Genomic DNA, 19,310 nt, shown 5'->3' with positions numbered 1-19,310 from the left:
CAAATGCAAAATAAAAGAATAAAATTAATTTAGGAAACACAAACATATGAAAGAAATGCAAGAGTAAAATACAGCAGATAAACAAAGGAAATGGCTAGAAAATAAATTGCTAAAGGACCGAAACAAACAAACAAACAAACAAACAAAAAAAAAAAACAGGAAACAAGTAAACACATCATAAAACAATCAGTAAACATTAACACTTATTGCTATGTAATCTCAATTTATTTGTATCTATTATTTTAGTATTTTTGTTGTGTAATATGCAATTTTGTTTGTCAGTCCTAGGTCACCATAGTTAATAGTACATGGTGGATGAAAGAGACCACTAGCCATCAGCTCTCCCCTCCATAACTAGCCTAAGGCAGGCCACGTTTGCAAGCATTTGCAGTCTTCCTCACACACACACATTATGTTTCTCTGCCCTCCAGTCAGCATGGTGGTCTGCTGGCATGTTGATTTCTGCTTTAGTCATAAATATACTCAGAATTACCGCCTGCATCACTGTTCTGTTTCTGAAGAGAGAAAGAGAGAGAGGGAAAGAGAGTTTGTGGATATTTGTGCATGAATGTATTCTAGTACTAATATATTATTATAAGTCAGGCTAGTAAAAACCTTGAGTTTTACTGAGTGAGTTTAAGTTAGTGTGTGTGTGTGTTTATGTGTGTGTGTGAGAGAGAGAGAGAGAGAGAGAGAGAGAGAGAGAGAGAGAGAGAGAGAGAGAGAGTCAAATGTTGAGAGTATTATTATATCACTTCCTATTATCAATTTTAGTGTAAAGATTGACTAATAAAATTCCCCATCATGTGAACATGTATCAGTTATGAATCCACATGTGTGTCGTTTGATTTCAATTTGTTTGATTTCAATTATGAAAGAGCTGTGGATTGATAGTTTTCTACTGACAGATGTTAACTAGACATGGCAACAATAATTAGACTTTGATCAAGCAAATGTATGCATTTGATGAACAATATTTTTCGCTTTTTTCACAGAGTTTCCTTTATAGGTTTACTGTCCTCGCCATCTCTCCCTTACCTTTAAAATGATCATGGATATATACTGTGCTGTCTTGTATATCTAGCCTTACGCTGAGCTATCTCACTCCTTTAATCACTCACGCATTATTCATAAGCTATGACAAATAATATACATGCTTTTAGATATCAGCACTTCAGCACCCCAGTACATCACAGGACTTACAGATGAAAGACGGATGGTGCAGAATAATTAAAATTTCTTTAAAAAAGTTTGAAATGACTACCTGTCAAAAATTACAGAAAATTATCTACTCATCAGCATAGTGTAGTGCTTGGATGTCTGTAGAAATTGATGCCGTTGAAGAATTTGATTACTGACATGGTTGCACTTGCAGCCTAGTTAAATGTGTTTTCTTGGCAAGGTGCTGTTGGTGTATTTAACATGCAGTTACCATATACAATTTACAATTTGTTCATATAATTTTGTTCAAATAATGTCCAGACTTCAATTTACAGGGGACACAAGAGGAAAAGATTTTCACTTACCAATAAGGCACGCATGACTAAACTTAGTACTGATACTTTTTAGGCAGCCTCTGTACCAAAATGAATACAATCCGAATACTGAAATATCAAATATTAGCGTACTGATGTGCCAGCCCTGAGATTCTCTGTTTTTAATTTGAAAACACAGATTGCCACAGCAGACCTTATGATCAGGAATGAGGTCAGTCAAGGTGGTTGCTAACAATAAAAATCAAATTCGCTGCAACGTATGTTTTTATTGAAGCTGTTTGAATTTCTTTCGGAATGTGCTTGAGTACTTTCAGAGATTTGTTCCTGTATGGATGTGGAAATAATGCCTGCTCCCAGAATTGCCTCACGTGGGCGGACTGATAAGTTGCCTCACTTTGCGGCCTCTTGACACAGCTCCACAGTACTTTTGGGGAAAAAAAAAAAGAAAGAAAGAAAAAAAGAAGGAAAAAAAATCAGAAAAGAGATGGTCTTAGCACAGAAATAAGCGTCTCACAGAGGCTGCTGTGAGGGTCAAAAGGTTATGCTATCTGCTGTAATTCTGCGATGTGCTAGCACAAAGCTGTCACCTGGCTGTTTATGAAACGCCAGCCTTGATTGACACATAGGGACCCTGGCTCGACCAGCTCTGACTAGGCGCTTTGAGCCACTGTAATTGGTGTTGCTCTGATGGTGCTGCTCCTTTCTGATTTATGCTGGGTCCAGAGTGGACCAGCTTGTACGTTCAGGCACCATCTCTGGCTCCTGTCATTATTCATGCCCCAGACGTATCGCTGCTGTTTGGGAGCAAACAGGAAAGACACATTGAGAAAACACATTTCCTAAACTGATGTTCCACTGCTGTACTAACAGGAGTTCCTCTGGCAAAATGACTGATAAAGAAGCCTGTAAAATGACACCTCTAAATGCATTAACAGATCGTTTAATATAATCTGACAACTCCCATACGTGTCTTCTGAAAGACTGGTGGGGGGAAAAAAAAATTCAGTCTTCCATTGGATATGAAGTTAAAATGTGTTACTCTGTGATTTGTATTTTGTGATAAATGTGCTTTTCAAAATCAATCACTATCAACACTGCCAAAAAAACCAAAATAATAATAATAATAATAATAATAATAATAATAATAATTCAGTTGATCCAAATAACTGAGTATAATTTGGCATCAGTTGTAGTGTGGTTTGCAAACCTTCAATATGCTCCTAACAGAAGAAAGCTCTCTGCAGAACAGTGTCGAGGTGAGAGATGAGGTGAGATGGCTGAGATGAAAGAGGAGTGGGTAGAAGGGAGAGAGACGACAGAGGAAGGTGTGCCACTTCAGGCTTCCTGATCGATGGTAGCTGTCTTTGTAGCATCTGTTGTGTGCTTGCATTTATTACCACCCGGCATGAGGTGAGTTTGGCTTGGCTGGATCCACAGCCAGTCTGATGGTGAAAATCCCTTCCATTGCAAATGTAGATGAATTTCCTGCTCAATGGCCATGACACTAGAACTAATGCTCTCTGTTGTTGTGGAGAGGTTACGTGCCAGCATAAGATTCCAGAAGATTCCAACCCATCTGGAGATGGTTGGTGAAGTCTGAAAGGGCTCCACTGGCTTATATCTAATGGTAATAGGGCCTGTATGTCTTTAGGCATGACATCAGCAACAAGTTCGATGTATAACATCCAATCCAAGTCAGTCAAGACAAATATGTAAAAGGCCTTAAATGGCTGGGTAAGCGTTGACAGACTTCTGACAAACCCTATGTGACTTTAACTCGCAGTGTGACTTCAGCAGATGCGTATTTTCGGTATGAATATACTGCCTTTGATATCTTGACATGTGGCATATCATATCAGAACATACCTGGGCTGCGAGTCAATAAAGCTTTCAACCGTATGAAATGAGAATGAGGATCACCTCAGCACCTTTCTTCTGCTGCCCCTCTTCTGAGCCTATATCTTTTTTTTTTTTTCTTCTCCTCCTCTTTTACTATATCAGATACAGGCTTTATTTTGCCCGTAGTGCTCCTCAATCCTACTTCATTCAGCAGTGCATCCACAGACAGATGGATCTCTCTTTAAATCCCTGTCATAAGCAAGAGAAACAGGTTACAGCTGAGAGTGTTGCATATTTCTCTCTAGAGTGGCTGTCTACACCTTATATTTTATTTTATTTAGCTTGTCCACATTACTCTGTGTCTATCATATTCATCAAACCAGACTTATGGCTCATCTGTTCATCTGTGTATCCTGTGTTGCGTATCTGACATCACAACACTATTTCCTCAGAAGGAGAGGTGGATGCTCTGAATGCTGAAGTCATAAAGCAGTGGAATAGATATATAAATAAACTGGCCTGGTGAATATTTTAGAGGTTATGTTGAAAATAAACATATTCATCATCCTAGTTAAGGACTTAGCAGTGAATTTGCTGTGCCATTTTTCCTTGTATGCTTATGACAGAAATTTGCAGTCAGACACATGCGCAGCAGCATACACATAGTAACAAAATCTCTCTCTCTCTCTCTCTCTCTCTCTCTCTCTCTCTCTCTCTCTCTGTCTCTCTCTCTCTCTCTCTCTCTCTCTCTCTCTCTCTTTTTCTCTTTCTTTCTCTCTCTTTCTGTCTCTCTCTCTGTCTCTCTCTGTCTCTCTCTCTCTTTCTTTCTCTCTCTTTCTCTCTCTCTCCTAGTGTCTCTGTTAAGCTTCTGACAGAGGTGTTTCCATAGATTTCTGTGGCTTTATTATTTTACTTCCTCATGTGGTGCCACTACAAGCATAGCCCAGTCATTTGTATTCCAAATTGAGATGACCACAACTGGCCTTGTTCCAGGCAACCTCTGATTCACGCAAGTAACAAAGTGCTCAATCTCTGTACCTCTTGATAAATGAGGTCAGGGTCAGTTTGGCGTCACAGACTCATTATCCAAAGGCAGAGTCTCTTAACAGGTCTTTACCCCACCTACACCGTATTTACAATGGACTAAGGCTTTCACCTCCAATAAATCAATAGAATTATTTATCACAGGTGAAATTTATTTTCCATAACACTTACAATGTCTTTTGTCATTGTCATTAATACTGTTTATCTTTTACAATGCATTTTCTTGATCCATCATATCTGTTTATAGCCATATTGCTATAGAACCTTCTAAAACTAATTGCCATTTCTGTGCACAATAAAACAGTAGTGTGCTTTCAAAGGAACACCAAAGACATTTACAGTAACCAAAGCATCCAGTTAAAATGAATAAACGAGGACAGTGCATTATAAAAATTATACAGTAATGGTGAATTTATTGAGCATGCATCAGGCACCTATATTTGAAGTGCAATTTGCTGATCCTCGACTCTTCCTCATAGGAAAGTGTCAGGGACACAGATGGAGCTTGTCTGGCATGGACAACACTAATCAGGAGCCCAGGGTCATGCCTGGTCACTCCTGCCATCCCAGCACTTTACAGCCTGGCCCCATTTAAGTGGGACATAACGGGAAGAGGGAATAATTGGCCGTTCGGAATTCATAAATTTATGGCCTTTAAACGCTCCATGCTGCTCAGGTTTACAGGCTCCCCCAAATGCTTTACAGCTGGCCTCCTTCTGCCCAGACACTCGACGGCTGGTGCCGTGAAAGCATTAGTATTCAGGAGTAAAGAAACAGTCTAATTTCTCTGCTCTTGGCCCTACAAAGAGATGGTTGTATGGAGGAAAGAGGGACAGTTTCGAAGGGAGAACGGTTTTAGACATATTATTTTTATTGGCAGAGTAATCTGAGAGCTTTTAAACACTTGGCTCTACACACATACAATGACAATATGTGCATAAATACAGCCAATACAGCCAAATGTACATTTTTCTCCCATAAATTGTTTACTGTGATTGGGTATGGTGCATCAATATGTTTAGGTTATGGGGTTACAGATACACAGTATGCAAATGATTACATCCCTCAAGGATAAAATATGAGTATGTTGTCTGAGAGAAATGAATATGAATTATATAAAAGGACAGCCAGACAGGTCAAAGGACAGACAAACTGACACACAGACTTACAGACAGGCAGATACGCAGGAAAATAGACAGACAGACAGACAGATAGATAGATAGATAGATAGATAGATAGATAGATAGATAGATAGATAGATAGATAGATAGATAGATAGATAGATAGATAGACAGATTTTTTTTTTTTTTTTTTTTTTACTTTCTGGTTGACGTTTGGCAGAACACAGGTTGACGAGAACGGGGTTGGTAGATGTGCTAGATCTGATGGCTTTATCAACCCTGTGTTCTGTCCTGACTAAGAACAGTCATTTGTTATCATGGGTGGCTGTGCTCCAGTTTATCTCTGCTTTTGTCAAATGTGCAGGGAGCCAGACTGAGTTGTTTTTTCATGCTGTAAAAGACAAAGCTTCTTTCTGATTCAGTTTCGACCACAGAGATTCAATGGGATCTTCTTGCTAATGTCCATTTTAAATGACAGAACTCACCGCCTAGTGATCTTTAGACAAATTCTTTTACATGTTTAAATGGTGAAATTTTACATTAATTAAAAAGAATAAAGAAAAAAGGGTCTATTTCTCTAATAGCACTCCTGATACCTGTCATATTATAATATTGCAAGAAAAATAACCAATTGCTCCTGCATACTGTTGTGTTTGTTTCCAAAGGAATCAGCAGCAGACACAACTTGATGTTCATACAGCTGAATTGTTTCAATACTGACTTAATTTATACTTTTACTCTGGGATTTTAAACTCTCATTGGTCTTAAAGAAAGAAAGAAAGAAAGAAAGAAAGATCACATTTCCTCAAATGCAGTACATTTGAAACCCGCAACTGAAAATCACATACTGGGGTATGGAGTGCATTTACAGAACTTTTCAAACTTTCCATGAGAAGGTCTAATCTCACTTTTCTGTAAAATGTGTTTCTTTACTGGACCTGCTAGCAGTAAGGGTAGTGATAACTTCTTCATGAGCTCTACATTCCTACAGCTTTTTGTTCTAATCTTAGTCTAACACACCTAACCCTAATATTCTAAGGCTCTTAAAGAGTTTGACTGGTTGAATAATTTGCAATTTTGTGAACCTGGTGGTTGCATACCCTCTGGCATCCCAGGAGAAGATTTGTCAAATGTACCATATTCTGACATTTTTGGCAGTAGGAGACTTGTGTAAACCATTCTTAAGACTGCCAGAATTGACTCAGTGCAACAAGCCAATTTCATAAGATGTGTTTACACTGGGTTCGTCCAAAAACTCCATAAAAACAGTGTGTTGCCAAATTAGAGTCTTGGCAGAAACTTGAGGAGAAAAAAAACCCAACAACATCAACAACAACAACAACAACAACACCAACACCCAAAAGTAATTCTTTGAGAGCAAATGTAGAGGCTGATAACTCTGTATTGGCAGTTGGGGTAATTAGAATGAACTGTCATCTTTAATAGTGTAGTCAAACAATCATAAGTGTTCTTGCTGAATGATGTCAAATGGGGTATTATTAGGAATTCTGGGGCATTAAGACATTGAATAAATGAGGGGTCTAAATGAGGATAAATAGGCAATAAAATCTTTGTCCGCTGCCATTTGGAAAGTCATCAATTCTCCACTAGTTTTTAATGCTGGTGGGCGTAACAACATGACACATCCAGATTTTATTGAAGGCCATGTTGAAACAGTTGTCACATCCTAAGATCATAGAGTAGGAAGTCAAACATTTATATGCATGAACTAAAAATTTTGGCTGTGTAGGTCTGCAAATATGTGCGCTTGTATGTGTTAGACGGTCACAACAGAAGCACACACACAAACACATATAAGGTCACAGTATAACCTGGACCTCCCTGTGAAATCAATTTCTGTTCAAGAGTAAATCCTAGTACCTTCAGGCACAATGCCTTTCTGAGCTTTCAGATGCTTACTGAACTTAACTTACAGTGTGTTCTCTTTAACCCTGAAGTGAACAACAGCTCTTCACATTTCATTGGGTCTCAAAGCATGGTGTTTTTTTTTTTCTTTATTTTTGTTATGTTGTTTGTTTTTGATTTGTTTTTGTATGTTTGAATCCAAAATGACAGATTCAAACCATCGGAGCGGTTGCTTTTAAATGTCATCTTTTCATTTAAAGCAAGTGCTTTATTAACTGTGCCCAACAGCCTCCCTTAATCATAAAGAAGTTTCCCAATCAACCTGACACTTTTCGTTTTGGAGCAGTCACACTGAGTCAGGGGACACTGACTGAGGCACACATGACTGGTTACACGCAACCAAAAGCGGAACTGGACACAAGGAATAGACTTGTGTGTGTGTGTGTGTGTGTGTGTGTGTTTGGTTAGTGTGGTCAAAAGGGTTGCGATTTGCCACATGAGCTTATTTGTTCACTGAACTGTAGGGAAATGTGTGGTTGGAATGTGGCACAGAGGGTTGTCTCTGGGGCAACTGAAAGAGGATAAACCATTCAAAGTGAAGACTGGTTTGCCAATGCACAGTAAAAGAAAAAAAAAAAAAAAGAAAAATATGACAAAACTAAAATGTGTTTTCAGGAACAGATAGACACTCTGTGATTACATGGTGGTCGAGTCTTAGTTCTGTCCTCAAGGTGACAATTACTTTGAGGGGTGTTAATTTCAAAGACTAAGTGTTAAACAGTGGCACACAAAACTGCATGACAGCATAATTGCATGACATTACCCTGCCATAGGCACTTGGTTGAAGTACTTTCTAGAGCATTCTTTTTTTCTCCCTTTCTGTCAGTTTCACCTTGACTGAATGACTATGAACCTCGTCAGCAGCTCTGACATTTGCTTATATATATATATATATATATATATATATATATATATATATATATATATATATATATATGTGTGTGTGTGTGTGTGTGTGTGTGTGTGTGTGTGTGTGTGTGTGTGTGTGTGTGTGTATATATATTTTCGTTTTTTGCTGTTTTTAATGAAGTCTAACTCTTGTGAAGTGTTGGTGGTTCATATTACAAGAGTACAACTATATGTCATGCATTGATATGTCTGCCTTCAGACACACATTGTCCGACCAAGGGGAAGTCGTGTGATCGCCAACCTGAGGGTCATCCAGAGTTTGCCTGGAGCCTAACTGCTGCAGAGGACTTCTGGCCTTACGACCATGAGGGGCTGGAGATGAAAGGAAGCAGTTATCAGGGATGGAAGGAAGGTAAGGAGATAAATACATGTCCAATGACCTGTGTTCTAGGGTTTGCAGTTACTTTTTAACAGCTGCAGTCTATGCATTGTATTATCCCCCATTACTGCAAAAGGGGGCAGCAGGAGCCTCAGAGATCTGAGTGGAATAGTTACCCACCACTCATCCAACAGCATCTCTCTACAACAATAATCTGATTTTCAAACATGGTCTCTTATCCAAGCCCTGACCTAGATCAACCCTTGTTTGCTTCAGTACATTGTCAGAGGGGAGTTGTGGTATATTTGTCTTGTGCCATTATTAGCATTGTTTTTGAGTATAAAACTTAGCAGTGTAGTCCTGTGTTTTTAATGAGTGTTTGGCATTAAAACACAATTATAATGATATTGTTATGCCTGAAGCTTTCCTGACATATTTCCATGGCAATCATTAGCAGTTGATGGTCAGCTGATAATAATAAGAAATTATTAAAATTGATTGTGTGATCAATTTTTAAGATTGATCTCTAAGAATAAGATTATTCTTAGTGTTGATTCCTGGATTGTGAGAATGTGAAACAATATAGGGTTGTGACCTCAATTCAACATTTAGTTATTCATGAAGAATCCCTATGAGGATTGTACCAAAATAGAGAGTAATGGTGAACAAGAAGAGAGGTATTCTCATTTAGATTCAAAGCAGAAATCACTTTTTTCTTCTGATTGAACTTACTGCTCAAACATTTATCTCAAGTATTTCACACCATCTAGAAGCACACTGCAGTGAAAACTAAGATACCAGTCCCATAAGTATTTGTTTGAATTCCTTCAGCCACACACACACACACACACACACACACACACACACACGCACGCACACACTCTCACACGTGCCCACACACACTCACATGCACACATGAACACACAGACACAGACACATGCACATGCGCGTGCACACACATATATATAAAGAGAGAGAGAGAGAGAGAGAGAGAGAGAGAGAGAGAGAGAGCCTCATTAGCCAGTCAGGTTGTACTGAGGGTTTGGGAATTGCAATCTCTTCAAAAACACCTCATGCACTTCAAAGGGAAATCTCACCATTACTTTCCAGCTTCAGTCCAGTCACCTCACACAGGTTCTCCATACATTCCAACTCTCCTGTCCTCTGTCCTCTGGCAAGTGGAGAGGGGTAAAAGAATAAAGGGTCATAAACATTATGACAACAATGACATTCACCAGATCAAAATAAACCACAGGATAACAAATAGACTTGAATAAAATTTCAAATAAAAATCACCCCAGCTGGTCATGACAGTGGCTACAACAGGGATTTCAGCCCAGAAAAAAAGAACAAAAAACTAAACATTTAGCACAATTTGAAGTGTCAGTCTCATAAAAGCAGTCAGGAATGAAAAGGAGCTTTGATTTGATGGGGTGGTGTTAATTATATCTCAGCTGAATCGATATCATTCAATTTTAGTCAGCTCTATGCCCTATGGGATGGTCGAGACCAAAACACTGATTACTCGTTGGTAGTGGTGAATTACTTAACAACTGAACAGTTTACAGTGGAGCTGTCACAGACAGGCTTCACAGCACAGCATGGCTTCAGAAACCTGCAGATCCAGATCCTATACACAGTGAGAAATCCTATTTGAAATTCTCTAAAAAGAACTATATGTGATCTCTGGTCTTTGAACCTCAAAGAGACAAAGAAATAGCTGATGCCTCTCTTGCAATGTAATATATATTTTTATTCAACAGAGCAAAAACAAACAATAGATTATATACTTATTTTTAAATAGCATTATTATTATTATCATTATCATTATTATTATTATTATTATTATTATTATTATTATTATTATTATTATTATTATTATTATTATCTGAGAGAGAGAGCACACTCAGAAACCTGTCGGCATTATGAAAGAAGCCTCGGTAGAAGTGAGAGGAATATATTTGTATGTGCATAATCATTTCTGCCTGCCTATATGTGACGCAATGTGGTGGGCGATCAGTGAATAATTGTACTGTGCTCCTCTACATACATCCAGAGCTTCAGCTTTTATTCACAATAAGAAATGGGAGATGAAAAGTTTGATGAATGTCAACTTCAGAAATACCAGGGCTGTTTACCTTTTCTTTTCTGCCACCACATTCCTGCGCTCTTGGAGGCTGTCATCACATACGCCTACTGTCCAGGGGAGGGAAGAGGAAGGGCCACAGACTGACAGGACTAGCAGGGGCACACTGACCCTGGCAGCAGTACAGCGGCCAGGTCAAGGGGGCACTGAGAAGTTGAAGTTGAGCTAGAATGTGTGAGCTCCCAGAACTGTGTGTGGGATGCTGGCTGCTTAAATAGAAATCCCACTTACAGCCACTTGGTCCAAGATCTCAATTTCTTATAAATAAAGAATATAAATAGTCTTACACAATTGTTTTTTTTTTGTTTGTTTGTTTGTTTTTGTTTGTTTTTTGAGAGGAGATATCTATTGTGATTACGAATGGTATACATTAAATTTCTGGTAGCTTTCAACAACCACAAAACATTTTTGAAACCTGTTAGATTGGATAGGTACAGGTACTTTTTAGATACCCCTTAATTCAGTGATTCAGCACATATTTATACCCTCTGAATTTGAATATATATATATTAGGTTCATGCTTACTTTCAAATGGCATTATTTTTGTTATTGTAAAACAGCTCTCCAAGCCTCTGGGCCCCATAGGAGCATTTGTGCACGGTGACTAGTGAACAGGAGGAACAAACAGTTACAAAGACTGAAGTGGAGCAATATGTATAGTATCAAACACCTATCTCAGAGCCAAATCATATTCAAAACTTTCAGAAGACCCTCATGTCCTCTGTCCAGTACTGACAGAGAATGCAGGTGTCTCAAGTGTATCCTTATGACTATAAATGTGATTTAGATTAAGGCCTCTAAGAAGTAAGCATGACTTTGGTCTTATTTGGAAGTGTTTTTTTTGCACCCTGTGTTGTGGAGAGACATTGTGGAGTGGCTTCATCTAAAGTCTCTACCACAGGGATTTTGGGGAGAATATGATTGGAAATTGATTTTCGATCAGGCGTGCAGAACTCCAGAATGCAGTAGCTGGCTGGAAAAAGAAAAAAAAAAAGACCAGAGTTAAGCATCCAGATCCACTGTTGTTCACCACCTCCATTGATTTGTTTGTTTGCGCCGGACTGCCCAAAAGCTGGCCGGCTCTCCTTGTGATTCTGGTTGCGTCCAGCTTCTCTTGTTGACTGAGTACGTGTGTTGGTTTTTAATGTGGTTCTACCACGAGAGCCCACCTTGCCTGCGGTGGAGAAGCAGTGTGTATGCATGTTGGTAAGGGTAATGGTTGTTTTCCTTTTTTGGGGGGATATGAAACTTCTCAGGTAGGACTCACATCGACAGAGCGGAAAAAAGATTTACAGGTGTGTAACTCTCTGGGATGGATTTCTGGCTCATTTTTCTGCCAGTGTCAATTAAGTGCTTTTTAACTTATGCATAAAGTTTAAAATTTTGTTTTGAGAACTGGCTTCGGATTAAAGGATACTCTCTGCTTAGAGTGCAAAGGCAGAGTAAAAATCATTAAATGAATCATGACCCCAGCAAAGTAAAAGCAATTAGTATTCATCAATCTGCACATTTTGTTTCAACTATACACACTGTTTTCTATTAACATAGGTGCCTATTTTAAAAGATTCACATCTCATTAGTACATTAAATCACAAATTTCTAGGCTACACCCTTAACAACTAAAAAAAAAAAAGTTAGCTCAGCAATTATCTCCAAAAGATGGTGTGAGTGACTCCAGTTGGAGACCAAAGAAAACCATTATTCATTTGCATGACCCCTTTTAATCCTGAGCCTACTTATAATCGTAAATCCAGAGGCACACAGACACCCATGGCTCAGATCACTGAAAGACAATACCTGCTTCTGAAAAGGGGTTCTGCATGTGTTCTAAATCACATCTTCTAATAAGTCTCTGGAGTTAGACTTTCTGCTGTTAGACTGCTGAGGAGTCCACAGAAGGAGCTGCCCATGTCAAACAAGAGACTAATTGAAGTTCCAAGCAAAGACTGTTCATTTATTCATCTGTTTATTCGCTAAGGGGTTCATGCGTGGAATTAGAATGCATTTTGTGAGCAGTTTGCTGTGACCAGGGATCTGGCTCCCTCTACTGAACTGACCAACCTCTTCAACCTCTTGAACTGACAGCTTGTGGACACTAACCTTGGCAACCTGTATTCTCACCTATATTAAGATGCATCATTGTGGAAAGGAACAAGCTTGGCTGGTACCAAACCTGTATCATTACAAGTATAAGCAAGTTTCCCCAAATGACGGACTGAGGAACTTGGTTCAGAATAATTTGGTGATATGTTTTCAGTTGTAATTGTATTCTCATCATCATCAAATTTTTGAAGAATTGAAGACTACATATGTGAAGTCAATGGAAAGTGTGTATTTGGTTTCAAGACCATGTTCTCCATGAACATGATGATTTTCTGTGCTATGATCATGGCCAGTTTTATGGCATTGATTAAAGCAGTGATTTCTCACACTATTACCCCAGATGATCTATAACCAGCTGACATCCAAGATACAGCCTTGAAAGTGTGGATAACCATATACATGGGTGGGATTGGGGGATAATGGATCTGTGGAATGTGGTATTGAAAACATGGGATTCAGCAGTGGCCCAAGTTCTATGCCTTTTGTGATTTTTTTCTGGAGAAAGATAGAGCACTGGTGACAGGAGCTAACCACAGACTCTGCTGATACATGGCATGCTGTTGTGGAAACTGCGCTTGCTGTCCTTGCAGTACGTTTCTCTTCATCAGCTTGTTTGCCGACAAAATTGGCTGCAGTGCCAAGCGCTATCTTCTGCTTACCTGCTGAATCATCATCACTGTTTGATATCTGTTGAAGAACCAGACCCTTACTTCTCCAAGCAACTTATAGCTACTGATAAATATGCAATAGGCATCATAGATTTTAGAAATGCAGTGGTTTTTGGGATGTGAAGATGGTCTTGATGTTTAGTATTCTGCATTTATATGTGTTATTATGACTTGACAAAATAGTGAAAAGTACAACTTTAAGCACATATGGGAGTACATCTCTGGTCACCCAGACCTAAGAAACCCATTTCCCTGTGTCTTTGCTGAGTATATTATATAAACTGTAAAGTCAATCTGAATGACCATTAAATTATGTGATGTAATGTGTGCTTTCTGTTTGGCAATCAATGATTTCCCTTTGAAAAGCTGATGTGACTAATCAAGTTAATAGGCTTTGACATTTTCACATAAAGGGCAAATTTCAGAACAGAGGCTGTGCTTTCAGTGACTGCATTGATGTAATCTCAGAAAGTCTTGTAAGGGTACCAGCACCTTTTGGTCAAACAGAAAGGCACATCAATGAAAAAGAACTGTTTGGTGTGTTGTTTGGTTAAAATAAGAAAGAGATAAAAAAAAAATAGAGCAAAATAACTTGCTGAGGGATGTTCTGTGTCAGACTTTATGTGCTTCAGGTACTGTAGTGTTCCAGCCACATGGGAACAAAAAAAGCTCCCTTCCCTGAATTGCAGCTATTTGGGGAAATAATTAAGAAGGATTAGAGTTGACAGGGGTAATTTGTTCAGCTTTGTGGGCATTGCTAGCTGCCCTGGCATTTCGATTGGGGTCCATCAGCCTTTGCTTCTCTCTCTCTCTTCTCACTCTCTCTCTTTCTGTGTTCTGGCTTTGCTGAACAGATAGGGCAGGCAGGAACAGGACATTCTAGGTACCTGCCAGCTGCCGTATCCATGGAAACACTAGCAGAGTCTTTGCTAGGATGAGGAAGTGAGGAATGTCATATTGCTATTTTTTTCTTTGAGGGAAAAAAAAAAAAAAAACAGATTAGCTTTTAGAGCAGCAGAAAACAGGGAAAATATTTTTGCCCACCTGCAATAAAGATCAGACTCACAGAAACACGGTGAAATCATCATGTAAACTGACTGCAAAAAAAGCCTGACAAATTGACACTATTTAGTATGTGTAACCCAATGAACCTGTATGTATAAAACTCAACCCTATGCTCGACCGCTTGCTGGAAAATGAGCACCCACACTTCTGACAATCACACAGTCTTCACTGTCAGGAGGGAGAAGTCATATCTTGAAATAGATCATTATCCTATCATTCATGCTGCTAAAATCAGATGTGCTTTTTTCAGTGGTAATGTTTTTATCTATGCCTGAGGAAGACCTACAATTGCACATATTACATATACAACAAACACATTCTTGCTTTGAAAAACTCTGTAAGATGGGACTCCCTTCTGATGGAGTGCATGAAGTATTCAGAAAACACATTAGTGCTGCTGCTAAGTAAGGGTAAGATAAGGGTCCAGGGGTAGCCTGTATTGCTTCACAAGATGAAAACAGAAAGATCAAGAGTTCTGCTCTGTCGCCCTCACTTAAAATGGGAGAAAAGACAAAACAATTTACTAATGACCCAGTCTTTCATTTACAAACTTCATTTCATCCAGTCTCTTCAAGTTGAAGAAACATGGGATTGAAATATAATGACTGTGCTGAGACATTACAGAATACACTGACTACACTATCTTGTCTAAAAGTTCCCTTTGCCTTCTAAATGTCAATTGACTCATTTTGGATTATAAAGGTTTATGTTCTTTGAAAGTCATACATCCAGTAAAGAAACAGGAGCAGATAAACTGTCCTTACCGCCCTCTTATGTCATCTCCTGAAAGATATGTGGTTAGTAATATTACAACAAATCATTATACAACTCCATTCATGTACTAAGTTAGCCGATATAACCTGAGCCGAGACAATGCTGGGTATTTGTCTCTCTCTCTTGCGTAGGTAGTTTGCATTATCTTTGGCTCTGGTATCTAACACAGCCAGACAGGAATTCAAAATTCTTTCGAGCAAACAGTAAAAGGTTAACTAGTTATTTGAAATAGTATGATTGCTTCATAATGTACTGCTACAGCTTCATGATCATAATCATTAATGCAGTGGGGTTCAAATGGATGTCTACTGCTCACTGTTCCAATCACTGGATACCATAAACAATAAACAAGATAAAAAAACTCTCTGGATAACACTTTTTGTGAATTTCAGACAGATAGAATTGAAGAATTTCAACTGGAACATTTGTTTGTGAAGTTAAAGTCAGGTTGAGTCGCTGGTTGCCTATCCATGAGAAATTCCATCTGTCACCTTTCATTCAAATATTTATGATTACATTAACATTCATGTTTTTTCACACCTATCATGAAATGTTGCTTCCTCATACATCCAATATATTCCATCTCAAATCAATGGTAAGCCACAACAAAGATCATTGCCTTGCAAATACTTCTGCATAGCAATACAACAGAACCCAGCGTATGATAATACCTCTATTTCAAGAATGGATTAGAATGACCAGGGCCTCTGCACTTCTGGCCTCTTCCAGGGGGGGACGCTGGCCCACCACACAGATAGGGTTCTGCTCTCTGCATCATGGGAAATTACCTAGTATCAGTGGCAAGACAATGCTTTTCAGCTCATATATTTCCTGAAAACTATAAATGTAACAATACATGTTGATTAGTGCTATGGTTTGCCTCTTAACGAAAAGAAACAGTCTTATTATCCTTAATGTTCACCCTGATGTGATTATAGTGTAGCCTGCACAGTGTCCAAATGCATCAAGCAGGTTTGGCTTTGACATCCTTAGCAGTTTATATGTTTCTAAAAATTAGTATGGATGTATTTATGCTTGTGTGCTTCTCTGAGGTAACTGTTATTGTTTGGATAGAATTTTCAATTTAGTCTTTACAGAAAATAGCCACAGAGGCAGCCCCAGGTCCATTACAGTTCTTGAAATGAGTGGGGTTTTGCGCTCATAGGTTTTAACTATGAAGAAATGTCTCATCCAATATCATAATTTGTTTGGTGTTGTACCAGATGTTGTCATAAAGCACAAAGTAATGGTCAGAAAGTCATTTTGCTGCATTTTTCATCTGTTTGCTGAAATGTATTACTGTATTAAGTAGAGTGTGTGTGTGTGTGTGTGTGTGTGTGTGTGTGTGTGTGTGTGTGTGTGTGTGTGTGTGTGTGTGTTTTCAAAAGTAAAATGCCAAGAGGGACCCATATACCTCAATGCTACACTTTCACCGAGATTCAAGGTTTTCAAATCATGCTTTCCGCAAACAGATGCTCCAACACGCTATATACTTACATTTACCATCACCTGTACCAAAAATAGCTGTCTCTCTCCTGATCTGACTGCTAGCCTTACAGATTTCATGGAAGGAGTGAAGTCACAGAATACCTCTGTCCAAAGTGTCATCCTCTCTCCTTTTTGTATTTTACTCTTCAGGAGGAGACTTTGAAGTTACTGGCATGAAAGCTGTCAGTGTGTTTTTAAACCTGCTCTCAGCCCCAACCTTTTACACTCTCTCTCTCTCTCTCTCTCTCTCTCTCTCTCTCTCTCTGTTTCTTTCTTTCACATTGAAGTAAATCAAAGATGTAGATATTAGATCAGCAGTACCGACTACCCTTAAGTCTCCTTTCTCTTGCAAGGATTAGGTTTTATTCACATGCAACTTGTTGCCATTCCCAGAACAAAATGAAAAGCCTTTGTGTTCTAATACAATGAGCTTTTCCCTCTCAGGTCTTGCCAAGCAAAACTATTCCTCTCGCAGTCTAATGCTATTTTGAAAGTCTGCCTTTGCTGTAATCCTCACTGAGTCGTATTCCCTAGAGAAGCTGTGAGAGTACTGAAAACTGTTTGAGGTGGTATGTGGCTTAGAAGATAGTTCAGATAACCTGTGGAAAGTGTTTTAACTGCCTGCGGGATATGATGGAGCGAGAAAAAAGGCTACTACCTACAGGTGATTAATGAAGAGGGAGTAAGCAAGGAAATTTTATAGGCATCTGTTGTAAACCTACACCCATTTCCATTTGGATTTCATGGTGCATCAACATCAAAAACAATCATTACATCAAAACCTTTTAACAAAAGAATGTAGATTCTGGAATAGTGAGCATGGAGAAAATCAAACCTTCGGTCTAAGCCAGTTGAAGAAGCAGTAAATATCCTAGAGACAACAGACAAAATGACTGAGGGTGTGATTATGGGCAGATACCCACAAAGCCTGAACCCGTGAGGTGACTGATTGCTCCATTGTCACACTTTTATCATATCTAATGGCTTAGCAAGATTGAAGAATTATTGATATTGTTGAGAAGTGACCCAAGATAAATCAATTAATTAACCACTGCCAAGGCTATTCCTACAATGACCGTCATTGCAGATAGTAATTATTATTGCAAAATTGAAAATGAAAACCAATTACTGATGTCTCTGTCGATAAAATTTAATGAGCCGTTTCGTTTTTAAGGGTGTGAAAAGCACTGTGTGGAGTTAACACACCATCTAACCGTTAACTGTACTCCATAAAGAAAGTGTTTGGGGGTTTTGATGGTTTCAGCAGGTTGGAGGTGAGGCAGATTTTGATTAAAGGTCACCAGTGTGATGGTAAAATGATTCCCTAACAGAAAACACAAACATTTTTGTAACCAGCAGTTCATCAGCTCCTGAACCTCACACCTGGCTAAGGCATTACATAGCAAAGCTGTAGACTCTCCTGAATCTTAGATTCAGGGTTTGAAGCCCAGGTGTGCTGTACTTGTTGATTTTTGCCAGATGTCCAGGGGAGCACAACTGACAGTGTTCCCCTGAACATGTTTCAACTCTCCCTCATGCTGTTACTTGCAGGTCAGTAGTGTTCGAGCATCTAAATAGATGCTGTCATAAACTTGCAGTGGTACTCTCCCCCGACAAGGTCACAATGCTTAACAATACAAGACAGGCACAGTAATGTGAAAAGATGCAGGGACAGGCTTAATATGTGTCAGAGAAAGCATGTGCTAGCCTCAGTCACCTTTCAGTTAACTAAAATACATACATACAGTTCCCCTAGTTCCTCTTACTGCCTCTCCATGTATGGAATCCCTTGAAGAGCCCGACATTTCACTCTTAGTGAATCAGTATTCCAACAGATCCTGTCAAATTTGTAAGAACAGGTATTTGAGGCCAGAGGGGTGTGTCTGAAAAACTGTAAACTTCAGGCATTGAAATAGCCCAGGGTGTGTTGCAATCATTTATGGTTTCTGGCTCATTGCTTCAGAGATATGATGGGAAAAGCACGCCTAGGTCAGAGGGTTTATTTTTTTAGTGATCTCGACTGGTAATTGAAATTGGGAAGGAAAATGAGTGGGAAGCACATACCTGAAATTAACAATGCGATTTTCTTTGTGTACTTTGCTTTAAATCTGAGCTTTGCACCACAAGGTTTTTGGAGGACTTGAATCTGTTGAAAGATGTTTTTCAGTAGGATGGACAAAAAAACCCTGAAGAGCGTGAAAGGACAGTAGGAGGTTTTCCAGCTGTGAATCAATGGCCTCTCCCTCTTCCCTGACAATCACGTTACACCGTCACATTATGTGACAGTCACATAATGTCTTGTCACTGGCAAAATAACATTCTCCTCCAATCATAATATGACACTTCTCCATTCTATACAGCATATTGAAAAAAACGAATAATTGACTATACTTGTATTATACCAAATGTGTG

General features: G+C 38.9%; 1 protein-coding gene across 1 annotated transcript in view; it reads left to right on the top strand.

Moving 5' to 3' along the window:
* alk (ALK receptor tyrosine kinase) overlaps window positions 1-19,310 on the top strand; it is a 252,098-nt gene that overhangs the window by 96,625 nt on the left and 136,163 nt on the right. The window contains exon 4 of the mRNA XM_030786739.1: window positions 8,535-8,687. Coding sequence (XP_030642599.1) covers window positions 8,535-8,687 — 153 coding nt within the window. The remainder of the gene's footprint in view (window positions 1-8,534; window positions 8,688-19,310) is intronic.

This window comes from Chanos chanos, chromosome 10 (assembly GCF_902362185.1).
Source record: "Chanos chanos chromosome 10, fChaCha1.1, whole genome shotgun sequence".
Classification (NCBI taxonomy): domain Eukaryota; kingdom Metazoa; phylum Chordata; class Actinopteri; order Gonorynchiformes; family Chanidae; genus Chanos; species Chanos chanos.
Note: the sequence above shows the minus strand (reverse complement) of the source record. Positions and strands in the feature narration are given on the sequence as shown.